Source organism: Staurois parvus, unplaced genomic scaffold, assembly GCF_062004578.1.
Source record: "Staurois parvus isolate SC_StPar_1 unplaced genomic scaffold, SC_StPar_1.0 ptg000020l, whole genome shotgun sequence".
Classification (NCBI taxonomy): Eukaryota; Metazoa; Chordata; class Amphibia; order Anura; family Ranidae; genus Staurois; species Staurois parvus.
Window position 1 is genome coordinate 9,083,102 of NW_028317816.1, and position 25,302 is coordinate 9,108,403.

General features: G+C 40.6%; 1 protein-coding gene across 1 annotated transcript in view; it reads right to left on the reverse strand.

The window, feature by feature from the left end:
• Positions 1-25,302, reverse strand: part of EGFR (epidermal growth factor receptor) — a 300,102-nt gene that overhangs the window by 41,626 nt on the left and 233,174 nt on the right. Inside the window, exons 3-13 of the mRNA XM_089687285.1 lie at positions 22,733-22,898; positions 21,246-21,371; positions 19,906-19,974; positions 17,881-17,999; positions 17,630-17,771; positions 17,181-17,297; positions 15,840-15,972; positions 14,228-14,301; positions 12,081-12,171; positions 9,848-10,044; positions 7,201-7,333 (exon numbers count right to left, since the gene is read on the reverse strand). Of these exons, the coding sequence (XP_089543411.1) occupies positions 7,201-7,333; positions 9,848-10,044; positions 12,081-12,171; positions 14,228-14,301; positions 15,840-15,972; positions 17,181-17,297; positions 17,630-17,771; positions 17,881-17,999; positions 19,906-19,974; positions 21,246-21,371; positions 22,733-22,898 (1,367 nt within the window). The remainder of the gene's footprint in view (positions 1-7,200; positions 7,334-9,847; positions 10,045-12,080; positions 12,172-14,227; positions 14,302-15,839; positions 15,973-17,180; positions 17,298-17,629; positions 17,772-17,880; positions 18,000-19,905; positions 19,975-21,245; positions 21,372-22,732; positions 22,899-25,302) is intronic.

Sequence of the window (25,302 nt, forward strand, 5' to 3'; positions counted from 1 at the left end):
CCTCCAGGCTCTGTAGCCTCCCTAGCGGTCTGATTATGTCAGTATTTCTGTGCTCAAAGCGGTAATTGTTTTTGAATGGAAATATGTATTTTTTTTATTGTAGGCCTGTAATTTTTAGGAATAACTCACTGAAATCTGTCCGGACAAGAGTCTAGTAAACATCCTGGGTATGTTAAAATTTGAAACACGAAATCATAAATTATCATTTAATAACTAATCATAAAAAATAATATAATAATAATACATTTAATTCAATAATATAATCAAACCAAAAACACTGAAATTTGAGCGCCAGGTTCGCACATCACTGAGCAAAGTCGCAAAATCGTTTTCAGTGTCTGATGATGAATTTCCCCAGGAATCATTATCACTCAATTCTGCAAGTAGTTCTAATTTACTATCGCTGTTCTCTAGCTGGCCTAAAACCACTTTTGACCTAAAGGGACACTTTTTGGACACCATGGACATTTCTCAGTTTCCAGGCAATAAGAACAGTAAAAATGCTGGCAGGGCACAGGACAAAGCACTAGGGACAAAATGTATGTGAAATGCTTTGATACAGTAATGTTTTACTATGTGATTTTAGTGTATTTAGTGAATGTCACTTTTTCACATTTTTAAATTTCCCGCCGTTCCGTCCCCGTATGTCCTGACGTCGTAGGGAACGGAACCCAGAAGACAGATGCCGGCATTGGCTGGAGGACATTGCCGGAGACACTGCAGGAGGGACATCGTGGGAGCTCAGGACAAGGTAAGAAGAGATCCCAGAGCAACGCTGCCGGGTATTCCTGAGTGTAGCTCGGGGTTACCGCTTGTGGTGCTGAAACTTTACCCCAAGCTACTGCCAGGGAGGTTAAGGGGTTTCTGACGCTGGGACGCAGGTTGGGGTTTAGGGTCATGTGGACGCTGTGAATGGCTGCCACGGTGGTCACATGATTGGAAAGGTATCATTCGCAAGGACAGCTTGGGACCTTTCCATGGGATGCCGACACGTGCTGGGAGCAATTTACAAATGGTACGTAAATAGGCGTCGAGAGGCCGCATATTTGCGCATGCTTGGCGTAAAGAGGTTAATCACTTACAAAGGGATGCAGACATTGCAACTTTTCTCATCAGAACATTGAAAGTGCATCAGCTGCTTATAAACATTTAGTCACTCTCATTTCAAATCATTCAAGTACAAGACAAGACAAAGCATAATTCCTTCAGAAATGAAAGAGGCAGAAATCTGAAACAGGGTTTGTTAAAATCCGTGCAATGTACACTGATCACCAAGGGGGGATTGCTTTTTTCACAACAAAAGTGGAGTTACTCTTTAATATCACCACATACAGAACTGCAAAAATACTGTCACAGTGTCACAGTGGTCAAATGACTGGGAGTTGGTCCTGCCAGGCTAATGATAGTGTGGCCTGAGAGCTGTCTTTGACAGCTTGGTCTCGATGCTGGGAGCGTGCAGTGAGCGTGTGCTAAGCGCAGAAACATTGGCTGCCCGACTACACATATGTGCGGCGTGTGGACGTTATAAAGGGGGAACAGGTTAAGCATTAGTATAGTTTTTGGCTCCATCTAATTTGTTTAGCGCAGAATGTATTTTATATATGGTATTTTAAAATAAAATAAAATATTATCCCTGACCAGGGGCGGACTGACCATTTGGAAACTCGGGGCACTGCCCGAGGGCCAGTAGGGGGCCCCATGAGATGCCCCTGGTACCTTTTTCATTGGCTTTTTTGAGTTTGGGCAAGGACACAGGGGCCCCATGATCCCCTATTGCCCTGTTGCCCCATGAGTTGTCAGTCCACCCCTGTCATGGAACCCATAAATCCACCCTAAGAATTGACTGCTCATGACCAGTTTGAATCCCCCTATGCCACTGTTTCTGGCTTCTTTTATATCTTACCACCCTACGCCAGTTTTTCCTGCACCTTAACACTGCTGGTGCCAGGTTGGCGACCCACAAATTCAGGGATGAACTGAGCAGCTTTAAAACCAGCGTCACTGGAAATATTGTGGATCATTTGGAGATGTTTGTTTCTGCTCAAGTTACTTATGCCGAAAGGCAACACAGCTGTTCCATTTCTTTTAATTAGTAATAGAATCCCAGAAGCTAAAAGTGGAGATGTTACTAAAAAAGAAGAAGGCTATGGTCACCTGGAAGAGGCTTGACTCAAAGAAACAAAAGGAAAAAATGGAAGGTGATATTTCTGTACTATGACTTTCTAACATTAATGAATATTGAACGCTCCATAGGGTACACAATACCTGATTGTTAAAAGACAAATAGGTTTTATTTCAGCAAGTCATTTAAAATGCAGGAATTCATCTGAAATAAAAGACTCAGACATTTTTGACACTGTAACTTAAAGTTGAACTTTACTCGCCTAATTAACATTGACTGTTCGTAATTTCAATTTTGGCAAGTCATTTAAAATGCAGGAATACATCAGAAAAAAAAACTCATGTCCCATACACACAATAAGAAAATCATCTGAAAATTTTCATGGAACCACTGATCGAACGTTTTTCTCTTGTTTGATGAGCAGAATGTTTTAAATGATAACGATATTGTGAACAAAAAAATCCGGTTGAACAACAGTGAAACATTTTGCTGTTTCGCATGCGAACGACCAATTTTCTATGCGGTGGTATGACGGTCGTAAAAAAATTAATTAAAAAAATCTATCAAGATCTATCACGCATGAGCAGAAACAGAAGATGTTTATGTCCAAGGAGTCTTCGCAAACATGAGTGAAAAATCCAAATGCTGAAAGAAGATTGGCCTAATGGGATAATGAAACCAGACTTCTGCATATTATATTTGTATGTATCACTATTTATGTATATAGGTAATGTAATAAACTATATTATACTCATTGCTGTTAATTGTTGTGTATATTGCTCGTTCTGGCCAGAAGGGCGTGGCTACAAGGACACATGCACACTACATCACTTCCACTTGTACGGAAGATGTCAACACTATGTATTGCCCATTAAACGATTTTTTAGATTGGTTAATGTGGGCCATGATTTCAACCAACGAACAAACGCCTCTCATTCGTCGGATGACCGATCAGTCGATTTTCTAATCGTGTATTCCCATCTTTAGACATTTTTGAAACTGGAACTTAAAGCGGAACTTCACTCTCCCAATCAACACTGAATTTTTGTAATCCTTATACAGCTAGCATTAATAAATAGATAGGAAGGTATAATATATTTACTTGCTTTAAACTTTTTTTTTTATATTTCTTCAACTGCTTCCTGGTTTACATGCCTTGGCAAATGGTGTCATACATCCCAGGAGTCTTCAGGACGAGAGGAGGTTTTCTAAGCTAAGCACACCCTTCTGTCGGCATGCCTAAGGTAAGGGAAGATGGATTCCAGGAAGTAAATGTTACTGCCCTTATTCAAGATGACCACAGTGAGAAATGCTAGGAAAATGTTTTTCAAAGTGATTTCTCAGCAAAATAAAGGATGGAGACATGGATGGATGGGGGAATTTGCTTTGAATATTAAAAATGAATTAAGTAGTGTTTTTGGTTTGTGATTCTCAGATACAGTGTAGTTCAGGGGCGGACTGACAACTCATGGGGCCCCCTGGCAATGGGGGATCATAGGGCCCCTGTGTCCCAAACTCAAAAAAGCCTATGAAAAAGGTACCGGGGGCATCTCATGGGGCCCCCTACTGACCCTGGGCCTTTGGGCAGTGCCTGAGTTTCCAAATGGTCAGTCCGCCCCTGGTGTAGTTAAACTTTAACTGGAATCATATGTGTATAAAGTAAACAAAAAAAAGGCTTAGCACACATCCCTGTGGCACTACCGGATTAATGGACAGCATCGATCAATAACAATTACCAGCTTTTACCCTCTGCTCTCTAGCCACCAAGAATTTCAAAATCCAGAAATCAATAAAGAAGAGGGTGGTTAGTCCTTGCTACATGAGTCCACACTCATGCCTAAAATTTGTGTAATGGAGCTAATCATCCGATCGGATACATTTGTCAGATGTGTCCGATAGAGGAGGTGTGATCATCAGGGTCCAGTGCCACCACTGCCAGGTGACCGCACTGCTCACCAATCTCAATGCACTGTACTGGAAGTGCGTGCCTACCTTGGCTGGTCATGCAATGGCAACTGGAGGAGCTGGATGTCCAGGCCGCTGACGCCATGGAAATGGCACCTTGGTAATTTTCTAGCAAGTTTAAAGACAAATTTCAACTGAATGAAAATAATTTGTGAAAGTAAAAACACCGCAAGCAAGCATTTTAAAAAATACTTGATTTTTTTCTGTGCTTTTATCTGCAATTTTTTTTAGCTGATGACAGGGTCTCTTTAAACAATATTTTCATGTTAATTCTCTCTGTCTTAAATCGTTTGTTAATTAACATACAGCTTTACAAAGCTGGTAAAGTAATCATAGGATATATTCCTGTTACAGGAATGAAAGCAGCCAAAAAAATCCCCCCAGAATAAGACATGTAAGCCCATAGAAAATAGAAAAGCTTTTCTCTAATTATACTTCTATGCATTTACTAAATCTTGCTGATGACACAGAAAGCTCGATTTCCAGGAAAGTTAAAGGTCTGGATAAGACTAAGATTAAAGGCAGTGTAAAGGCAATCGGGAGCTACGTGTTCAGTTCATCTACGGCATTCTGCGTATTTTGGAGCTAAACACAAAACATTTCTCCTGAAACATCAGCCAGGTCTTACGCAAATCACCATGACACTGTATGCTAAAATTAGTGTACTAATTACAAAAGTCTACAAACAAGGCTTTAGGTGGTCTTTGAGGCACAATATTCTAGAGGCAAAACTAAATCCTGGGTGGAAAAAGATCTTCCATTTGTTTGTTACTAACCAAGCACCTGCAAAGAGCGTTGATGTGCTAGGTGATGGTAGTTGCTGCATTCTTTATCATATTCCACCTAGTCCTCCATAGCCCTCCTCCTTTATTCCATAAAGCGCTGCACAATTTGTTGGCACTATATAAATCCTGTATTATATTAATAATATTCAGTTTATATTTAATTCAGGTACTTATATAGCACCATCAATTTACGCAGCGCTTTACATACATATATTGTACATTCATATCAGTCCCTAACCCTCAAGGGGCGTACAATCTAAGGTCCCTAACTCACATTCATATATACACATACTAGGGCCAATTTAGACAGGAGGCAATTAACCTACCAGCATGTCTTTGGAGTTTGGGAGGAAACCTACGCAGGCATAGGGAGAACATACAAAATCCAGGCAGGTGACGCCATGGTTGGGATTTGAACCGACGACCCAAGTACTACCAGGCGGAAATGCTAACCACTTACCCACTGTGCTGCTAAATAAGATATCACTAAGAAACATATTTATAAAGCAAAGGTAATATGAGTTTCACCAAACATTCACTGTGGGTGAATTAATTACTGTCATTTTTGTTTTTTAATTTTATTTTTGATGTGAGAATGGCATTGACAACAACATTTGGCCAATAGAACTATACAAAAATAACAGTGTTCATTAATGATATAGTTTAAAGTGGAGCTCCAGGTTTAAGTACTGGTCCCCCGCTCCCCGTGAGGAATTGGCACCTTTGGGGAGCGGGTACCCAATTTTGACAGGTACCTGCTCCCACTTATGCTGCGATCGCCTAGGTGATCGGAAGTGGAAATTGTCCCCCGTAGTCTTCTGGGACACGTGACAGGGCTCAGAAGACTGCAGTAACATTCACAAGGCGCTGCGCAGTGGGCACCCGGCTGTGAAGCCACAAACTGTCACAGCCGGGTTACCCACACTTAGGATGCCGGCGCCAGGAAGCGAGGATGGACAATGAAAGGGGCTGCGGTGAGTACACCGCTGGAACCTGGGACAGGTGAGTGGCTGTTTTTTAAAAGCCAGCAGCAACAGTTTTTGTAATTGCTGACTTTTTTTTTTGACTGGAGCTCTACTTTAAAATTGGAAATGGTTTTAAGCATGAGCATTGATCGGATAGAGGGTGGTCGGTCTATTAATTAGCTTTGGAGGAAGGTGAAAGAACCCAGCCAATAGGATATAAAGTCAAATTTAAGTGGAAGGTAGAGGTCAATTGGAGGATGGTCAATTATTAGTCTGATTTGAGAGTGTTAGAAACATTATACTATGGGTTGTTGAAAATCAGTAGGTTAGGTTTGAATAAAAGATTCCCAAACATCAAAATTATGTGCATGCCCTTGCCATGCACAGTACATTGTGGGGAATTTATAAACCAATCAGCTTTTATGTTTCATTTTTAAAGTTTAACTAAACAAGAAGCTGACTGGTTGCAATACACAGCCACTCCAGATTCTGTCTGCTCCAATTTTCATAAATTTCCCCCAATGTATCCCCAAGGTCAACGATCACCAGAACACCTATAGCAGGTGGTGCTTAAAAGGACAGCTGCTCTGCTATCTTTCACATCTCAATACTGTATCCTCTTCCAATTGTGCCCTTACTAGTTTTACTAGCAACCAGGGGCGGACTGACCATTTGGAAACTCGGGCACTGCCCGAGGGCCCGGGGTCAGTAGGGGGCCCCATGAGATGCCCCTGGTACCTTTTTCATGGGCTTTTTTGAGTTTGGGCAAGGACACAGGGGCCCCATGATCCCCTATTGCCCGGAGGCCCCATGAGTTGTCAGTCCGCCCCTGCTAGCAACCCATGCATCATTTCCTGTGATGCTACCAATGGAACTAATCATCTGCCTCAACCATTAAACATTCCGGCATCTTTATGGGGGTCAATGGTCAGTTGTGAAGAAAGAACCATTGTCTTTCTTGTCCAGTGGCTCCCTATGTAGCTCTCTAATTGGTCAACTAGTCCTTCTAAGCCCCTTTTATCCAACTACTGATCTCCAGCAGTTATTTTCCCTCACCCTCTATCTACATGCACTCTCTACAGCTCTGGCTCGCCTTTCTGATACTGACAACTGTGGACTACGCCTGCACAATGTCTGACAGCAAAGTTGCATATAGTCTCAAACAGATTGACAATGCAAGGTGACGGTTTGTAGCAGTAAGTGCCTCAACAAGGATCTTCAGTACAAGATCTCCAGATATTATCTTAACATCTGCATATTTAAAAAGACTGAAAAGAACTTTTAAAATAAAAATAACACTTTGAAGTTTATATGAGAGTTTAGTTATTGGGTTTAATTTCATTTTTAGCTAAGGTAAAATTACCCCATATTGATGTTGCAGGATGGTACACATTCTTTTCCGCGTTTATATGTTTGACACGACAGACACTGTGCAGGTCCAGGTCCCCAACAGCCCTGGGCAGAGCATAAAGGATGGCAAACACCTGCAATTTGAACTGCAAAAAAAGAAAAAAAAAAATCAAATACAATAAGAAATCATCTACTTTTGCCTAAACATAATAATAACAAAATTATAAAGCCAGCGATTGATAGATACAAGCATATTCTGAACAGGTACTTGTCTTTCCCTGAGAAAAAGTGTATAAACATGCTTGTTTGTATCACCGATTGACAGATTTAGGCTCTGAGCAAATTTTTCCTTAGGGAATGATATAATACCAGTGTGATAAAGTCATCTAGTACCTACCAACATGCCAATATATACCTGCTGAGTGGTGGATCATTTATTGTGCATCTATAATGGAGATGTTTATTTTAAAGAACAACCTGACTGCCATTCAGGTCAACAGCTAATACAAAATTGACATAAGAATATGCAAACTTTCTCATCTGCCAAATAATTTTTTTTGCCTAGTCCTATGGGACAAAACAGCCAAACATATTGAAAAAGAACCAATCTGCAAAAGATTACTAGTACTTATCTGTCCATCATACGGTGACTACAATAATAGTTCTATGGCTAAACTACAGGTGTTGTTGGTGTCTGACACTTTCTGGAGTGTTTTACCTAGCAACAGGATCACTTTAAAGCAGAGGTTTTGTGAGAAAAAATAAATGCGTTACATGTGTTATGATACATTTTATGCATGACCTTCTTAAAACAATGTATCAAATCATTTAAAAATGATTTAGGTCATAAAATGATTGTTAAGTAATTGTTAAAGTGATATTAAAGGTTCATTTATTTTCTTAAAATAACAAACATGGTATACTTACTTCGCTGGCCCGATCCTGCTCTTCCCCTCTGCCGGTGCTCCTCTCTCCTCCCTCCTGCTGAGTGCCACCAAAGTAAGCTGCTTAATCTGGGGGTACTCGTGAGTGCTCACTCCCGAGCCACCTCTATGTCTCTATGAGACACACAGAGTGTGGCTTGGCCCCGCCACCTCCTCACTGGCTGTGACTGACATCAGCAGGAACCAATGGCTCCTGCTGCTGTGTCTCAGCCACTGAGGAGGGAGAGACCGAAGAGAGCCTCTACTCTCCTGCACATTGCTGAATCGGGCTCATGTACGTATTGGGGGGCTTATGGGGGAGCTGCACACTGAAGGTTTTTTTCTTTATGCATAGAATGCATTTAAGCCTTTAGAACCACTTTAAAATGATGGTAAAGGCAGATTTTTTTCTTTAAATAACAAACTGGTCATACTTACCTGCAGCCACAATCATTCTCTTCTCAGGTTCAACCGCCGGTGCTCCGGGCCCCTCTCTCCTTCCAAGTGCCCCCACAGCAAGTAGCTTGCTATGGAGGCAGCCAAGCAGGTTTTGTGAGCCACTGCTTTGTGTGTTCATTCACTCATAGCCACGACTCTGCCCCTCCATTTGTTCTTTCCTCACTGGCTTCCTGGCTATGATTGACAGTAGCAGGAGCCAATGCCTCCCACTGCTGTCTCAGACAATGAGGAGGCAGAGACCCAGGACAGCCAAGGCTCTCGTGCACATCGCTGGATCAAAATGGGGCTCAGGTAAGTATTAGGGGGGCTAGAGGAGCTGCTGCACACAGAAGATTTTTTATCTTCATGCATAGAATGCATGAAAGTAAAAAACCTTGTACCCTTTACAACCACTTTAAGTTAACTAAAGCACGTTGGCACTGCTACATTTGTTTCCATATGTCAATGACCCTGAGGAAGAAGGGATAAAGGAAGCAGGAAAGAGCAAGGAAATATTTTTTTTTCATAGCAAGTTTGGATTTGCTTAGCTCCCACTGTTTTCCTTTGTTTAGATTAGATAAAATACGTGGCTGAATTTTGTAGAGATAGATCCTGTAAGTCTGTAAAAAGTATTAAGTTCCCTGCAAAAAAAAGAGAACTACACTATTATACTTACCTCTCTGGTGACCCATTCCAAAGCTTCAGCCTCCCACGCTTCAGAATTTAACACTTCTGGTAGCATCAAAAGCCTGAGTCCCCCTGCCTCTGTGGACCCTTTCTCCAAACCCCAAGACTCAGCAATGACATAAGGCTTGGAGAAGGATCTATAGCACATGGACGGGAAAACAGACATCCAATAATACCAGAAGTGAAAAAAGTTGAAGGGTCTTACAGGGGCTGCAGTGCTGGAATGGAGGGGAGGTAAGAGACATGGACTGCCAAGGAGGCGATTATAACACCTTTTCTATAGCAGGGGATTGACATTCCGTTTTTATTTTAGAATTTGAAAGGGATTTTTTATAGACATTTGCTTTTATTTCTTCATGACATTTTCAAACGTCCCCATGACCTGGATACCCAAGCACTCGCTATCTTTGTATTTAAGTTCTTTTTAAGTTCAGACCATTGCTGTTGGTATTCTGGACACTTATGTTTACAGAAACACAGCTAGTGGCAAGGGAAGAATCCAAATGCCTTGTGATAAGGCAATGCTTCCCTACACATGGTACATTTATTATTATTTATTCACAAAAATAGAAGAATTTCATATTGTTACATGTCCTATGGTGGTAAACTTACCACATTCTTCTTCAGGACTGTTGTCCTCAATTTTTGTGTTCTGGTTTGTTCTAAAGATAGACGTCCAGTTGACTGAATTAACATAGCAGAGATTTTTATTTGATTTAATTATCACATCACCATCGCTTATTTCCTTGAGAGAGCGCAATCCCAGAGACTTTATTTCTTGGCCCACTATGCCCACAGAGTATCTGCCACTAGAATGAAAGAAAACTTTTATTATGTACATCATTTTCATGTTGACACTTGCACAGTCTTAAACACATTCACCTCCAAGCTCCAACCTGATAGTGCTAAGGTCTGGCAATGGTGCTGATGTTGGGGAAATATGAGTTAAACCATTTGTGAGATTTACGTAGATTTGAAACACACCGCAGCTAGATCCGATTTATCTCTGCTACATTGAAAGTGTTAATAAACCCAGGACTCTGCATTCACTATATCTGGTCTCCCACAGTACATAGAACATGGAAGTGCAATTGTTTTAGTAAATATAAACTGCTAAATACCTTTTCTCATCAGCAATTAGAGCAGTCTTGTGACTTCTATCAGTGTTCAGCCCACCACTAGCTAAAGCTTGTAGGAGAAGTTTTCTTTCTGCTCTAGAAGAATGCAGAACCCCTAACCTCTGTCTGGACAGTGCTGATTGGCCCTGTGCTGATCACATGCACTCTCCCAAGAAAAAAAAACCCTCTCTTGCAATACACACCAAACTGAGCATGTGCATGCCTACGGTTCAGTCTGGAGATAAGAGGTGGTCACTTGAAAAAGGGGAGGAACAAAGAAGAAAGGATCAAACAGTCTTTTTACACAATGCAGAGGATTAAACCCTTAGGTTCCACAGTGAGTATAACAAGCATGCTTTAGTGCATATACAGACTGATTTTACTGTTGTGGGTTTAGGAACACTTTAAGTAACAATTACAGGTGCTGTCACCAGCCTGTGACAGGAAAATGAAGGAGAAGAAAGCTAATAAACTCATCTCTCTGACACTATTTCTTTACTCCTATTAACATATCCCATGTTAGCATATAAGCACTGCAGTACAGCAGATTTACTACTTTTGCTGCTCCTCTCTGTTCCAGTCTGAGCACTGCTATACTTTGGATTGGAAAACGTCTACCAGGTTAGATTCAGGTAATTGCACTGCTCAAGGGGAAATATTAAGCCTCGTGCCAGATTTATTATATTTATTTATTTTGCTTTCTGTGTATCAATGGAAAAATGTATATCTACTCCCTGCCCCTATGAAGCAACAGACAGAGGAAATCTCTTAATGTGGAGAGGAATCCCCACTAAGACTGTTGTTCCTGGGACAGGAGACCCCTTTCCTCTTGCTCTGGGCACAACCCTAAGAATTTGGATTTCCCCTTATTTTCTTTCTCATTGACAATGGAGAGGGGTACAAATAAAGTGGGGGGGGGGAGCAATAACAACTTGACAGAAGGTCTAACCATGCCTCACTCTAAGGTTTTGCCTAGAAATACCCTTTCATGATACACATGAAACAGAGCTGCACTGCTTTTTGTCTTTTATGGTTTTGGAGAAAATAATATTTTCAAGTTTCAAAATCCTCATTACCTTGACCTTTCTGATTGGCATAAGCTTGCTTTATTAGCTTCTAAATCTTTTATAAGCACTTCCATTATAGAAGCTAATTACAAAGTGTTATTGAGATGATATATGGTACCGACCAAATTAGCTTCTTACACTTCAAACGATTCTTCTAATTGATTTGGAGATTGTGAAAAGGAAGGGACTGCATATCAACCCTGGTGGACATGCCCAGAGGTTGAGAAATTGTGGACTCAAATATATAGTCTTAGCAGTTCCTTAATCTAAATATGTCCCCTTTGGCAAGCCCTTCTAAACAGACCTATAAAAAAATATGCCCATATTACTAATTAAGCTAAATAGTTTTCAGGCTAGAAGTATCTAAAACTGTTGTTTCTTGATGGTGCTCATCTAAGACCCTAGGTAGACAGTTTCCCTTTCCCACTGTCTCAGTGAGTGCTGCAAATTTGCCCCGACCCTAGTATTTCCAACATACACCTTGACAAAATGTCATAAACACCTAAAGAAAGTTATAACCATCATGAGGTTTTGGACAGAGCACTCTCTATTGCCCATAAATATTACTGCTGGAGCTTCAAGTTAAAAGCAGCTACACCAGAACCACCATTGGTTGATTTATTTCATTTCTCAACTCCCTTATTCATGGGATTTACTTACAGTTGCTTTTGTCTGCCTCTGATTATTTCAAGATTTTCAAAAACACTTAGGTCAGTGTAATTGGCTGGCCAGTACTGAATTAATAGGAATCCTGTAAAAGAAATGGAACTTTCAGAGTTATTTTGTCTGACAGATATCAACAAAAGTTATGAGGACAGGAATGTTTGCATGCATACTACTTCTCAACCACGAACATTCACTTCAACCCAGACATTACTTCAATGGTTGTCCCTAAACATAAGCTCCACCCCTGGTACAAAACCCGACCCTCGTAGTATCATAGTCATGACTTTCTTGAGGACAACAGGAGAGGAGTCAATGGTGTAGTTCCAGTGTTACTGTACTGCTCCTTCTGTGTCCTCAAACGTCAAAGACAGTTGGGTCCAGGAGATGTGTAGAATATTTTAAGTGAAACAGTCAGTTATTTTAAACTTTAAAAAGAAAAACATGCTTAAAAAAGAGATACCAACTGTTATTGAAGTGGTTATCCAGATAAACATCTGATCCAGGTTTTACATTGTTAATAAAGAATGACTCTCCCAACTCTAGGAGTAAGACTTGCCCCCCTGACTTACCCTAGCTTAATGAAGGCATTTCAAGGGTGCAGATACTGACATAAAGCCTGGGAATCTAACAAACTGTCTGTTTTTTTAGGAAAGACTTTTACTAAGAACATAAAAAATGGCTGACAGGTTTGCTTTAATTTATGCTTAGAAGATAATAACTTAGAAAAATCACAAAGGATATGATTTGTAAGGCCTCATTCAAACTGAATGATTTCAAGTTCATTTCTAGAAGCGCTTCAACGCTCAGCACCTGCTTTTCATGTTTCCTCTTTATTGTGCCTATTAAAGCAGATCTGCACCAGCTGTAGGTACTTTCCTCCTCGCCACCCCTTCTCCACGTGATTAGCAATATTTTTTTTTCTTGTTTATTTGCCTTTATTTTTTATACAAAGGTGAACCCTGGGCCCCCTATGCACATAATTCGCCTAGGCAAAAGAAGTACACAATGCTCCCAATGCCTCCTGGGATAGCACGTCACATTACCAGATGGCACAGCCCTTCATTCACAAGAGTGGAGGGAGGCATGCCCAGTGCCTTGTCATCGTGAGGTGTGACGGCTGAGCCAGGACAAGTCAGTTGATGACCTCATAAAAAACATGACAGCGCAGGACCGAGCGGTGATAGAACCCAGGAGGATCTCAGCAGAACAACACTGGATCCTCTGTATGGGTGAATATCTCGAATGTACCTACCCAGTAAGAGAAGCAAAAAAAGAATGTGGGAGGTGGGCCAGTGAAAATCCTCTTTAACATTTAACTGATGTGCTGATTTTCAGAAAAAGTACAGGAGCATCTTTGGGGCTTGATTATGTGTTTTTGGCCCCAACATCCATAGAAGCACTTTAAAATGCACATAACGAGCCCTTTTTAATGCAATTTTGAGTCTAACAATGGTCTCTTCCTTCTAGTAACTAGCTTTCTTTAGGCTAAAATAAAAAAGCTCAAGCCTGAAAAACACAAGAACCCCCCCCCCCCAAAAAAAAAACTGTGCTTGTGAATCCAGGCTAAAGAGCGTGTTAAAGGGTATGTTTCTTGCCCAAAGCAACCAAGCTGTCATTTTTATATTCAATGTCTGTAAAAAAAAAAGATGAAGCTGACAGTTTGCAATAGCCAAGATATGTCCTTACACTTTTCATACATCAGGCTGCCTGTTAGTAGGAAAGACTCTTATTACTGGGCTACATTTTTAAATATGCTACTAGTATTGTCATCAGGTACAAATCATGACTCAAACAAAATAAACTGATTAAAGATAATGACACACCTAAGACAACATGATGACCTTATGTGTTCGATTTACTAATGATAAATAGACTGTTCACTTTGCAAGTGAATTTTCCCTTTGTGTTTAGTAAAGGAGGTGAAGCTCTGCTGTTTCCATCATCCAATCATACTGGTTTTTGTTTTTATTTTTCCTTGCACGTGACTGGGTATTCTTTGCAAAGTGAATTTTCATCACATCTGCTTAGCTAAGGGGAAATTCCCTTGCAAAGTGACAATTCTCTTTAAAAGGGAACAGACAATTTGCTCTATGACTGTCAACCCCTACATCGTCTGATGCATTATCTATTAATGAACATACCTGTTATTTCTTTGATAGTTTTAAAGATGTTCAGCCTTTCTGGATCTAATGGTGGTGTCTTGGTGAAAGAATCACTAAAAAAAAAAATCAAATATATTTAAATTTAGATACAAGCAGCAAGTGGTCTATGAAAATGTAAGTGCTTTCAACATATTTGACTTGTATATATGCCACTGTGTTTAGTCATCTCTTAGCTTTTTATAAAAAAAAAATCTCTACACGAGAAGTAAATGTGGCCCCAGATACCCTGCAACCAGGGGCGGACTGACTATTCAAGCACTCGGGCACTGCCCGAGGGCCCGGGGTCAGTGGGGTGGCCCCATGAGATGCCCCTGGTACCTTTCATAGGCTTTTTTGGGTGTGGTTTAAGTATGGGTGAGGACACGGGCCCCATGATCCCCTATTGCCCGGGGGCCCCATGAGTTTTCAGTCCGCCCCTGCCTGCAACTGATCTTTATGTAGAATAACAGAGTTTTTAAGCTGCTTCTAGGTTCTTTAAACCAGTGAAGAATCCAATGAAGAGGGCATATCCCCATTGATTACATCAAGTGCAATTAATGCAAAGGAAAACATTCAGAGTGAAGATCTAGAGGGAATTTCTTTTCTTGACAGTGTTCTTACATATTATAAGTAGCCAGAAGTTGTTTGAACCCACAAATACCCACTCATAATTGAGTCAGTTTTTGTTTAGCCTTCATTAGTCACCTTTTTCCAGTCCACAAATTTTGAGTTTTAAAATGTATGTAAACCTAACCTCTATATCTCATTGTGTTTGGCATCATGCATTATGCAATACAGTTTTCTTAAGCCAATAGTTTTTTATTGGAACCCGTTGGAAATCCGATCAGTAACATCACTTTCTGTTGTAGACTGACAGTGCTAAGTCACTGCCTTGCAATAACCAACCATGCTAGCTCCTTCATTTGGCCATTGGATTGTCTATCAGGTCTGTTAGACAGATAGCTCAATGGCCAACTAAAGGAGCTTGCATGGAAGGCTGATAACACTGCTGTTATCTGTGAGACAGTGGCTTAGCATTGCCAGGCTGCAACAAGAAGTGCTGTGACTGACAGGCCCTCCAGATAAACTTTTCAACAGATTCACAGATAAATATAACTATAAGGCTCCATGCACACTGGGCGTTTTAATAACGCTGGTGACGCTAGCTGTGCATAGTGAGTGAATTTTCCAGCGGTTTTGTATTAGCGTTTTTTTTTCTTAGAGTTTTTTTTTACCAAAAAATTATATTTTTCTTCAGTCAAAACAGTCCAAAAACGCTGTTTTACCATGTTTTGTCACATTTTTCAGCTTTAGAGCGTTTTTACAGCTAAATAACTCACTAGTCCTGGGTTTTTTTTCCAGCCAAAAAACGTCCCTGCCAAAAAACGTTGATTGTAGTCTATGTGTGCATGGACACATAGGATAACATGCTGGGGAGTTTATTGGCTGTAGAAAAAAACATCAAAAGCCAAAAACAGCCGCTGTAAAAACGTCCAGTGTGCATGAGGGCTAAACTATATACATTGAGACCTACCATAGTGCCAAACATAATGAAAAATTATTTTTTATCAGTTAGTATGTAATTGATCGGATTTAAAATAACTTAACGTACCCTTTTCCGGCCACCTTGAGAACACTTATGCTTCCTTGTATTTTGGTACAATTCTCAAAAAAGGCAATATTTGTGGCATTTATGGACAATACATTCTTTAGTTTCCCATGTCCAATTCCATCACATACTAAATCTAAAAAAAAAAAATGTAAATATTAAATTAATATATGTAAAACATCATGTCAAAAAGAAAACCTTTTTTTTAATATATGCAGCACATTTTAGGTGGTTGGCAGGCTCAACATAATTCCTTAGATGCATTCCAGTTCTATACAACATTCTCCAGCCAAACAGCAAGGGTGATATGGATCCAGGTCCATCTATCTATCTATCTATCTATCTATCTATCTAAATTTTCAAAGTATATGGGGGGGAGCATTGTTTCATTTTGCAGCTTTCTGTTACCAACCATAACTTGTATGTGGGAAAAGAATACTGTAATAAAAGGATTAGGGGGCACATGTGCAAGGAGGAAGGATTGGGGGGCATTTTCAAGGAGGAAAGGTTGGGGGGATACGTGCAAAGAGGAGGAATTAAGGGGGATACATGCAAGGAGGGGGGATTAGAGGGAATATGTGCAAAGAGGAGGGATTGGGGGGATATGTGCAAGGAGGAGGAATTGGGGGGGACAAGCTCAAGGAGGAAGGACTGGGGGGATACGTGCAAAGAATAGGAATTAGAGCAGATACGTGCAAAGGGGAAGGGATTAGGGGAGATATGTGCAAGGAGGAAGGATTAGGGGGATACGTGCAAGGAGGAGGAATTAGGAAGGATATGTGCATGGAGGGGGGATATATTCAAGGAGGAGGTATTAGGGGGCAAATGTGCAAGGAAGGGGGTTGGGGGGGAATTTGTGCAAGGAGGAGGGATTTGGGGAAATATGTGCAAGGAGGAAGAATTCGGGGGGATATGTGCAAGAAGGATGGATTAGGGGGGAGATGTGCAAGGCCAGCTACATCAGCTATGTGCTGTGTGGGGTGGAGGAGATCTGAGTACCCAGGCTGTGTGCAGTGTGGAGAAGGGAGGAGGAGACCTGCTGAGTGCTCTGCCAGCAGTGACCCTGTCCTCTTCTCTGCTGACCAATGTCTTATGCCCTACTGACTCCTGTACTCTGCACTGCTGACCTGACAACCTATTTTCTCCACCCTGTTGACCCTATACTCTGCCCTGCTGGCCCCCTGTACACTGCCCTACTGACCTCACATCCTCTGCCCCCCCACAAGATTTTTTACTGCACCCCTATATCACACAGTCTAGATCCGGCCCTGGAGGAGGGTGAACCCCCAGAGACTGGTGTTTGGGGTTGGTAGCATTTAAATAAATGTAACATTTTATTATTACCTTTAGTACACGGTCCATCACACTTTTTGCAGCTGCGGACACCATTTTCCTCCACCTCATATGAATCAAAATGGCATGTCCGTACACAGGATCCAAGATCTGTTACTATGTAATTATCTATGAACAACACAAGCAAATAAATGAATGCACAGATATGTAATATGCCTAAAACATTTAGGTAATTTAGTATGCAGAAACAGGGAAAACCATAACAGGCATTGAAAAAAATCACAAATCATTAACAAAGTACAGTTCCTGTGTAACAATGTGTGAGCGCCGCATATTCAGAATTTATGAACACATGCAGGGGTGGTAAAACTAGACTAAAACTAACAAAAATTGGCTGGAGTTTCACTTTAACGATTTCATGAAGGAAGCCATATGTCTAAATTGCTTTACGGTGCATAGTGATTTAGGCATGGCAGAATAACTGAACTAGCTTTACTTACGTGGACATTTAGTCACACAGGAGGCCCCAAAACTGTATTTTCCCTCAGGATTGGGTTCCATTTGGTATGTATTAGGGTTATAAACCTGAAGTGCAGGACAGCTTTCCTTGCATGTGTCACCATCACGAAATTTGCGACAAGCCTTAAAGAACAAAAATGCTTTGAGACTAATAATAATAATAATAATACTTATACACTGAGAAAAAAAAACGAAATGGGAAAATGTTAATGCAAATTCTCATTCATGTTACCAGGCAATCTTTTTCTTTGGGTCCTGTACAGCCAGCTGCACACTGACTGTGGCAACAATCGTTGGGCATCGGCCCTCTGCACCGTCCAGGACACTGCTGAGCACAGTTGAGCTTTGTAACTGAAAGAGAGAAAAAATTAATTTAGGATTATAAGATTTAATTTTTTTATGATGGCTTGCAATGTACGGTGATAAATAGAAATACACAGGTAATCAAGTAATAAAGATTAGCAGCTAGCAAAAAGTGCTCATACACAAAAAAACACCAAAATAATACATAAATATAATTGTTTGCAGTACTAATCAATATCTAATCAGGTAATCAAGTGACTGTCATATGCACAAAATGGGTGCATTATACATCTCTCTACCAGGCAAAAGAGATATTATATGAGATATGAGACAATAAAAGAACGTTGAATGGTGGAAACAATGGACATGCTTGACAGCAATTCACCTGTTGGCTCTCTAAGCTCTCTCCATCCTCATTGACTCAGACACAGCAGTGGGAGCCATTGGATCCCGCTGCTGTCAATCACACCCAGTGAGGAGGGAGCAGGGGGTGGGGCTGAGCTTTGCTCTCTGTTTCTTATGGACACAACACCCACCCATAGCAAGTGGCTTGTTATGGGGGGGCACTCGGCAGGGGGGAGTAGCCAGGAGTGCCAGTGGGGGACCCAAGATGAGGAGGATTAGGGCAACTCTGTGCAAAATCATTGTACAGAGCAGGTAAGTATTAATCAAGCTTCAAGTAAGCTCCAAATGCGTTGCTGCCGTTCTCCTGCACCTTCTCCTGAAAAGGTGCAGGAGAACTGCGGCAACGCATTTGAAGCTTACTTGAAGCTTGATTGGTGCTACCTATCTTACCCCCGAGACCATGAGACTGGGGATCCCTCCATGTAGCTTTTTTAGAAGCTGCACAGGGGACTTCCACCCAGGAGAGGCTGAACCTGGCTGGGGGAAATGCGGTAAGGGGTACTGCGCGATCCATCTGGTCCTACACAGATCTTTTACAGTACAGCTGTGAAAGAAGTAATAAACCATACACAAAAGAGTTAACATTTCTAGTAATGCTGAGGAATGAAATTGGAATTAGCCAAGCGTAACTGCATCTGAAAATCTTGGATTTGAATACACAAACCTGTTTTTGCGTTCGTAACCTAGTATTAGTGAACAGAGCAGTGATGGTCGGATGAGTAGAGCCTTTTACACTTAAGAAAGTGTTTAGTCTAGTAAGGTGCATGGTGTGTAAGGTGACAGGGAGTGCATTTCACATTTACACGTATACTGCGAATATAAGGGAAGCACCTTTTTGTATCCAAAAGGATATTGCACTATTATTGTTTTTTTTTTTTGGAGGAAAAAAATTAAAGAAAGAAAAGGACTGATTGGAGGATGGTTTTTGGAGTATATGAAATTGAAAGCTAGAGACAAGTTTTGAAAGGGTAAGGGTGTTTAATACAGTCATTTAGATGTGGACACTAAGTGGGGTGACACGTTAGTAACCACCGGGTGATGATATTTTGTATATTTATGTGGGATAATGCACTATATTGAGTTTTCCTTTTTTTGAGGTTTTCACGGATTAAAAGAAATATCTCCATGAAGCTGGATTAAATTTTGGGAGCACATGTAATATTTTTGAGGATACCACAGACGCCGAGAGATTGTTACATTGACTTTTTGAACTTTCGGGGGAGAAAGTGGAACTTTTTGCGTCTAGGAAGATATACTAATATTTGGAGTTATTGTTAGGTTAACCGCATTTGTGTGATAACTGCATGAGGTGTCACCAGCAACAGAATCGTAACTGTGACATGGCTACATTTGGAAAGCAATATGAGATATCTTGATTAAGCAGGCCTAACACTCATTTTTGATTTATTGTTTATTTTATTTCCAGCTATCTGGCTAGTGGCGTCCAGTTAAAAAGCTACATACACTATCTATATTCTGACCACATTTAACAACAGTTCCTATGTGGTCATTATTATAGAAAATTGAAAGTATCCCAAAGTATACGTACATGTCTGGCAATTCTCAGGACCAATTCCCCAACATGATCCATTGCACGTTTCCACATCACATTTAGGACCTGCAGTTTTAAAAAAACAAAAGTTAAGCGTATAGTATGCTTTGATTTTTTTTCACCCTCCTTGAATGGATTTCAGTTCTCTTTCTATAGCAGCCAATTTATTAAAAATCTGAAGAGAAATCAAATTTACGTGATGTTGTATATATGACAGCAAGGAATGACATATCTAATTAAATGCTTCTGCAGCAATAACGTTGAATAAGTTGGAAGTATGTAGAGCAATACAATCATGTTTTTAAGCATAGGTAAAGAAAAAAAATAAAGTAATTTACCACGTCTGCAGATGCAGACTACAAACAAATCCCAAAAAGTTAAACGGTAACTCCACTTTTGTGAGAAAAAAATAGCAAATAAAAAAAAAAATAATACAGTGTATACAATTGCGACGTCAAGTCATATTGTAAATTAATGTTAATAAAAATGATTTAATTATCTAATTTTTATTAAAATTATCTAATGTTCTGTAAAATGCAACACCCCCAAATGTAATTTCCTGCTTGTGTGATTGGCTTACTGATTTTCCCAGAAGTCTGCACTAAGATACAAGTCAGATTGTTGGCTGCAGATCCTGCCAGTTTCCTCTTTAGAGCCCTGCAAGTGCAGCAGCTGACTGTAGTTATGAAACCACCCCCATTCACTTTCACTTTGCACATGGACACAGACAAACAAGCAGATGTTTCCTCAGAATAACAAAAGGTAGGAATCTGCAACCAAGTTTGTTAAAATCCTTGCAATGTACATAGATCACCCAGAGGGCAATGTTTTTTTCTCAACAAAAGTGCAGTTACCCTTTAAAGCCCAACCAGAGCAAAAACATATTTTTTAAATTTTGGATTATCTTGGGAAAAAAAACTGTCACGTTTTTATTGCGTATCCCTGTTGAGAAGATTGCACCACATTACTTATCCTCGTGATAGCCTTTTACAACTGGACAAGAAATAAAAGCGGTTGTCACAAAGAGATACAGACAATCATAATAATAATCTCACAGAGTTTCCATCTCTCCCCCAATTTAATGTAAAATATTTGTATAGCTGCAGCCTATGCCCCAATTGGGGAGATTTTAATAATATCTCCTCTTAAAAGGAAGTTATAAGAAATGTTTCCAATGGGGTCACAGGTCACCATAAATACATGACAGGGGTTTGCTTTAAATCTGGTCCTCCCAGGGCTTCTGCTGCCTTTTCAGGTAATATCAGCAATATTGGAAAAGTTTGCACTCCAGAAGAATATACATTTGGCAAGCAGTTTTCCTGACACATGGTACATACAGCGTGCCGACGACTTTTCTACAGAAATATTTGCATGTTCCTGGTGAACAATGTCCTCCCACTGGACTGTGTTCAGGTTGCAAAGTTTAGAATTCCTTCCAACATTAACTCCACCAAGTAGAATTTCTGTGAAAAGAAAAAAAAAATTTAGAACAAAAAATAGAACTTGTTTCATTCTTAGTAGAAAATGCAATCACAATAGACCATTATGCAGATATCTGTCTGTATCACAGAAGCACAGACTGACTTCTTGGCTTGGTGGGAAGGTAAAAACTAGGTTAAAGCAGAGTTCTGTCCCTGAACCCCCCCCCCCCCCAAAAAAAAAAAAAAAATTCAAAGTTAGCAGCTACAAATACTGTAGCTGTTGACTTTTAATATTAGGGCACTTATCTGTCCAGGGTGTCCTCACCCCAAGCTGATTCTTCAATTGGCGCCACTCCCCTACCGCACATGCGCTAAGCGCGCTGTGCTATGTGAATGTGTTGCAGTTCTCTGGGACCTTGGAACTGCCCCAAAGGGCTGGGGGGGCTACTGAGCCAGAAGTGGGAGCGGGTACCTGTCAAAACCAAGTACCTGCTCCCTCCCCAAAAGGAGCCAAATGTGGCAACGGAGGGGTGGAGAAGGCAGAAAAGCGGAGCTTCCACTTTTGCTTGGGACTCTGCTTTAATTACAGGGAACTTATTTACCAAGGTCCACTCTCTCAGAAGTCTACAATGATCATGAATTTGTATAACAGTTGGCATTATCAAAATTACAAAGACCTTGCTTCTGTTCTTATCAAGGCCATTGCTAGAGTCCTAAAAGTCCAGGGACATCCATGGACACACCTGTCCAGCCTGGGTAACAATAACATCTCCCTCCATAGATACAGTGGAGGAGTGAATATGGTCAAGGTATAGCAAGTAGGTTGTTCACATGTTTATCAGGTAAAAATAAAGGAAATGAAGCCAAAAAAAAGAAAACGTATGCAGCTACTTCCTCTAAGCAGAGGTAAACTGAAATATATAACATATTCATGCTTGGGTTTAGATCTGCTTTATATAGGAAATGAATATTTCAAATAATAGTGTAAAGGTTTTTATTTTTCTTTGGTTTTGTTTGAGAGGAGTCCTTCTTTAGCCAAAACCTCTTTTTTAAAAAAATTTGGATGGAGTAGAGGAAGGGTAGAACCCCTTGCGGGGTTTTATGCTAAATGTTTCAGTTCTTGCTAGAACAAGAGTTTAGTGGAAATCTTTTATTGGAAATCACTGTCCAAGAAAGGGCTTCCCTTACTTCGGAGAGATTTCCTTTCACTTCCTGTTGTTTCTTAAAGACAAGAAGTGAAGAAAAATCTTCCCAATAGGACAAAGACATCATAAATGCTTGACAGGGATGTTAACCATTCCCTACTCCATCCCAACTAGAAATGTCTTGTCAATAGATACTTTAACATATACTGTACAGTGTAGAGAACCTTTTGGCTATTCCATGGAAATTTCAGTTTATACCTTTTAGGTTTCTCATAGGGAGCTCCTCCAGGCCGTCATTCGATAAAATGGAGAGAGAGGCATTCTTGTACAAAGCATTTCCTCGGATCACCTGAAGGTTGATTAAGGGAATGGACTTGACAGCGTTCATGGCAATGAGAACATAACCACCAACCTCTTTTATGTCCTGGAATTAAAAACCATGAAAAATGATCATCATATCCTTCCATAACAAAGAAGTAGTGTGAATAAACCAAGTGTGTGACATAGGAAACTAAGAAAAACTTTATGTTTTTTATGACTTTAGTTTGAGGCTGGAATTCACACTTTCGCGTCGAGGTAACACGGAAAAGCATGGTAGTTAATTAAGACACAAGAAGTACATGGGCCCTAAGGGTAGAGGCAGATTAGTTAAATCTGTGTCTGCAAATAACAAGAAAGCCAGCAAAAAAGTTAACTACTGATATGTTTTACTTTAAAGTTCATTTATAGCCAATATGTTCTTTTTTTTTACTTTGATGGAAGAATGGATTAGAACACCCGTCAAGCCTATTTTGCTGCCTGTGTCTCTGCTAGTTAGATTCACGCTTTTTATTTGTTCTAGTGCCCATTATCACCAAGACAGAAAGTAATGAGAAATCCCAAATATTACAGTGGTCACCAGAACAAGAGCTGAGTGGAAACCTTTCAATGGGGATGTTCTGGAACACTTAGGTATCTAAAAACTTTGCATTGGATTTTATTATCTATATACAAGTCTTGTTGCTGATATGCAGTGGTAATTCAGTGTTACTACAACCTGTTATTTTTCAAGTCTGTAAATGGTATATTCCAGATTACCTGCATGTTGGGGCTAGTTGGTTTATTCCTTAGATAGACCCCTCCCTTCTTCTATATGTTTCCTCGGTAAGTTACCGTCCTTCATAAAGGACATAAGGCTTAGAATATTATTGCCTCTTTACACTTCAAATGAGTGATGAACATCCCAAGTACTGCATTTTAACACATAAAACTACATTGGATTAAACTGCCATGTTTTATTAGAGAGTTAAGCTGTCTGTGCAACGTGCTTATTCAGCAGGTACCTATACTGGCTGGATGGACCAATGGACCTCCTATGGGAGGTATGTCAATGCATAAAGTGGTGCTTAAACTAGAACAGGGGAAACCTATTCCAGTTCCAACTGTCTAGGAAGGGAATTTCCTTTACATTGTAGATGTTTCCCTTCATTTTCTGTCCCATCTTTATGACAAGAAGTAAGGGAAAATCTACCCAATGAGACACAGACAGCAAAAAAAAAAAAAAATAGGTTTTAACCCTTCCCTTCAGTGTCCAAACTAAAAAAAACCCTTTGTCTTCCACTATGGGGTTGATTTGATAAAACCGGAGCACTCAGAATTTGGTGCAGCTGTGCATTGTAGCTAATCAGCTTGTTTAATTACGTTTTGACAATAAGTCCTGGAAGCTGATTGGTTTCTATGCAGAGTTGCACCAGATTTTTCTGGCTCACTGACTTGAGTCACACACCTGTACCATTCTTATCTTTGGTCAGTGATTCAGAAAGGTCCACAATAACAGCCTACATATATAGGCATGTCTCCTAAATACAATCAGTAGTCAGGAACTCCAATAAACATTTTGTTGTATTTCTGGACCCAGCCCCGGTTTTCTAGGAACACTTCCTGATGACTTTTTTCTGACAAACTTTGTTTCTGTAAATGCTTCTGGTTCGATAACTGTTTAACAAAGATTCTTTGTTACTTGCAAATTTAGTTGCATTTCGTGACCTCAAATTGTAAGACTTTTACTTCTGACTTGTCACCAACAAATACTTTATGTAGCATTGAGTCCTATCAGGTAGACCCTCACCCCACATGATAAAGCTAAAATCCATTAACAGTGATGATGGCCACCAGGACAAACAAAGAGTAAATCTACCCTGCGGGCTGAAAATCAGCAAAGAGACCCTAAAAGGTGGGAATTACCTAAGGCAGTCTGCATGCAAATGCTAAATCAAAGAAATAGCCAGTCCTCCTCAAACATTTTGGCTTAGAATTCACATGGCATCACTGTTGGCCAAGTACCTTTTAACACTGACTGTGGGTAACAGTGTGCAATAGGATATTGAAGGCAAGCGTACCGCTGACAGCCTGAGCCAGCTGCTTCCACCACCTCTCCTGCTCTGCACTACAGTGAGTGCTAGAAGGGCAGAGCAGAAAGCGGGGACTGAAAGTTACGACTCTCTGCACAGGGCAGACCGGAGAACTGAGCGATCAGCGGTCACATGATCGCTCAGTTCTTGGGCTTAGAATCGGTGGGGAACAGCTGCAGGATCGGACCGATGCTGCAACAGATAGGTAAGTATGTATAGTGTAGAAAAGGATGCCGCTCTAACCGCATGTGGAATCTAATATGAAGATGTCCTCAGCCAATACTCTAGTTAAGACCTCTGATGTGTTTTGCCCCACCCACTGGGGGCTTGGTCACAGAGGAGTGACCAAGCCCCTGGTGGGCGAGGTGAAACGTGTCAGTGGATATGGCCGGAGTGATGGCTGAGGCCATCTTCATAATAGATTCCACGTGCGGTTAG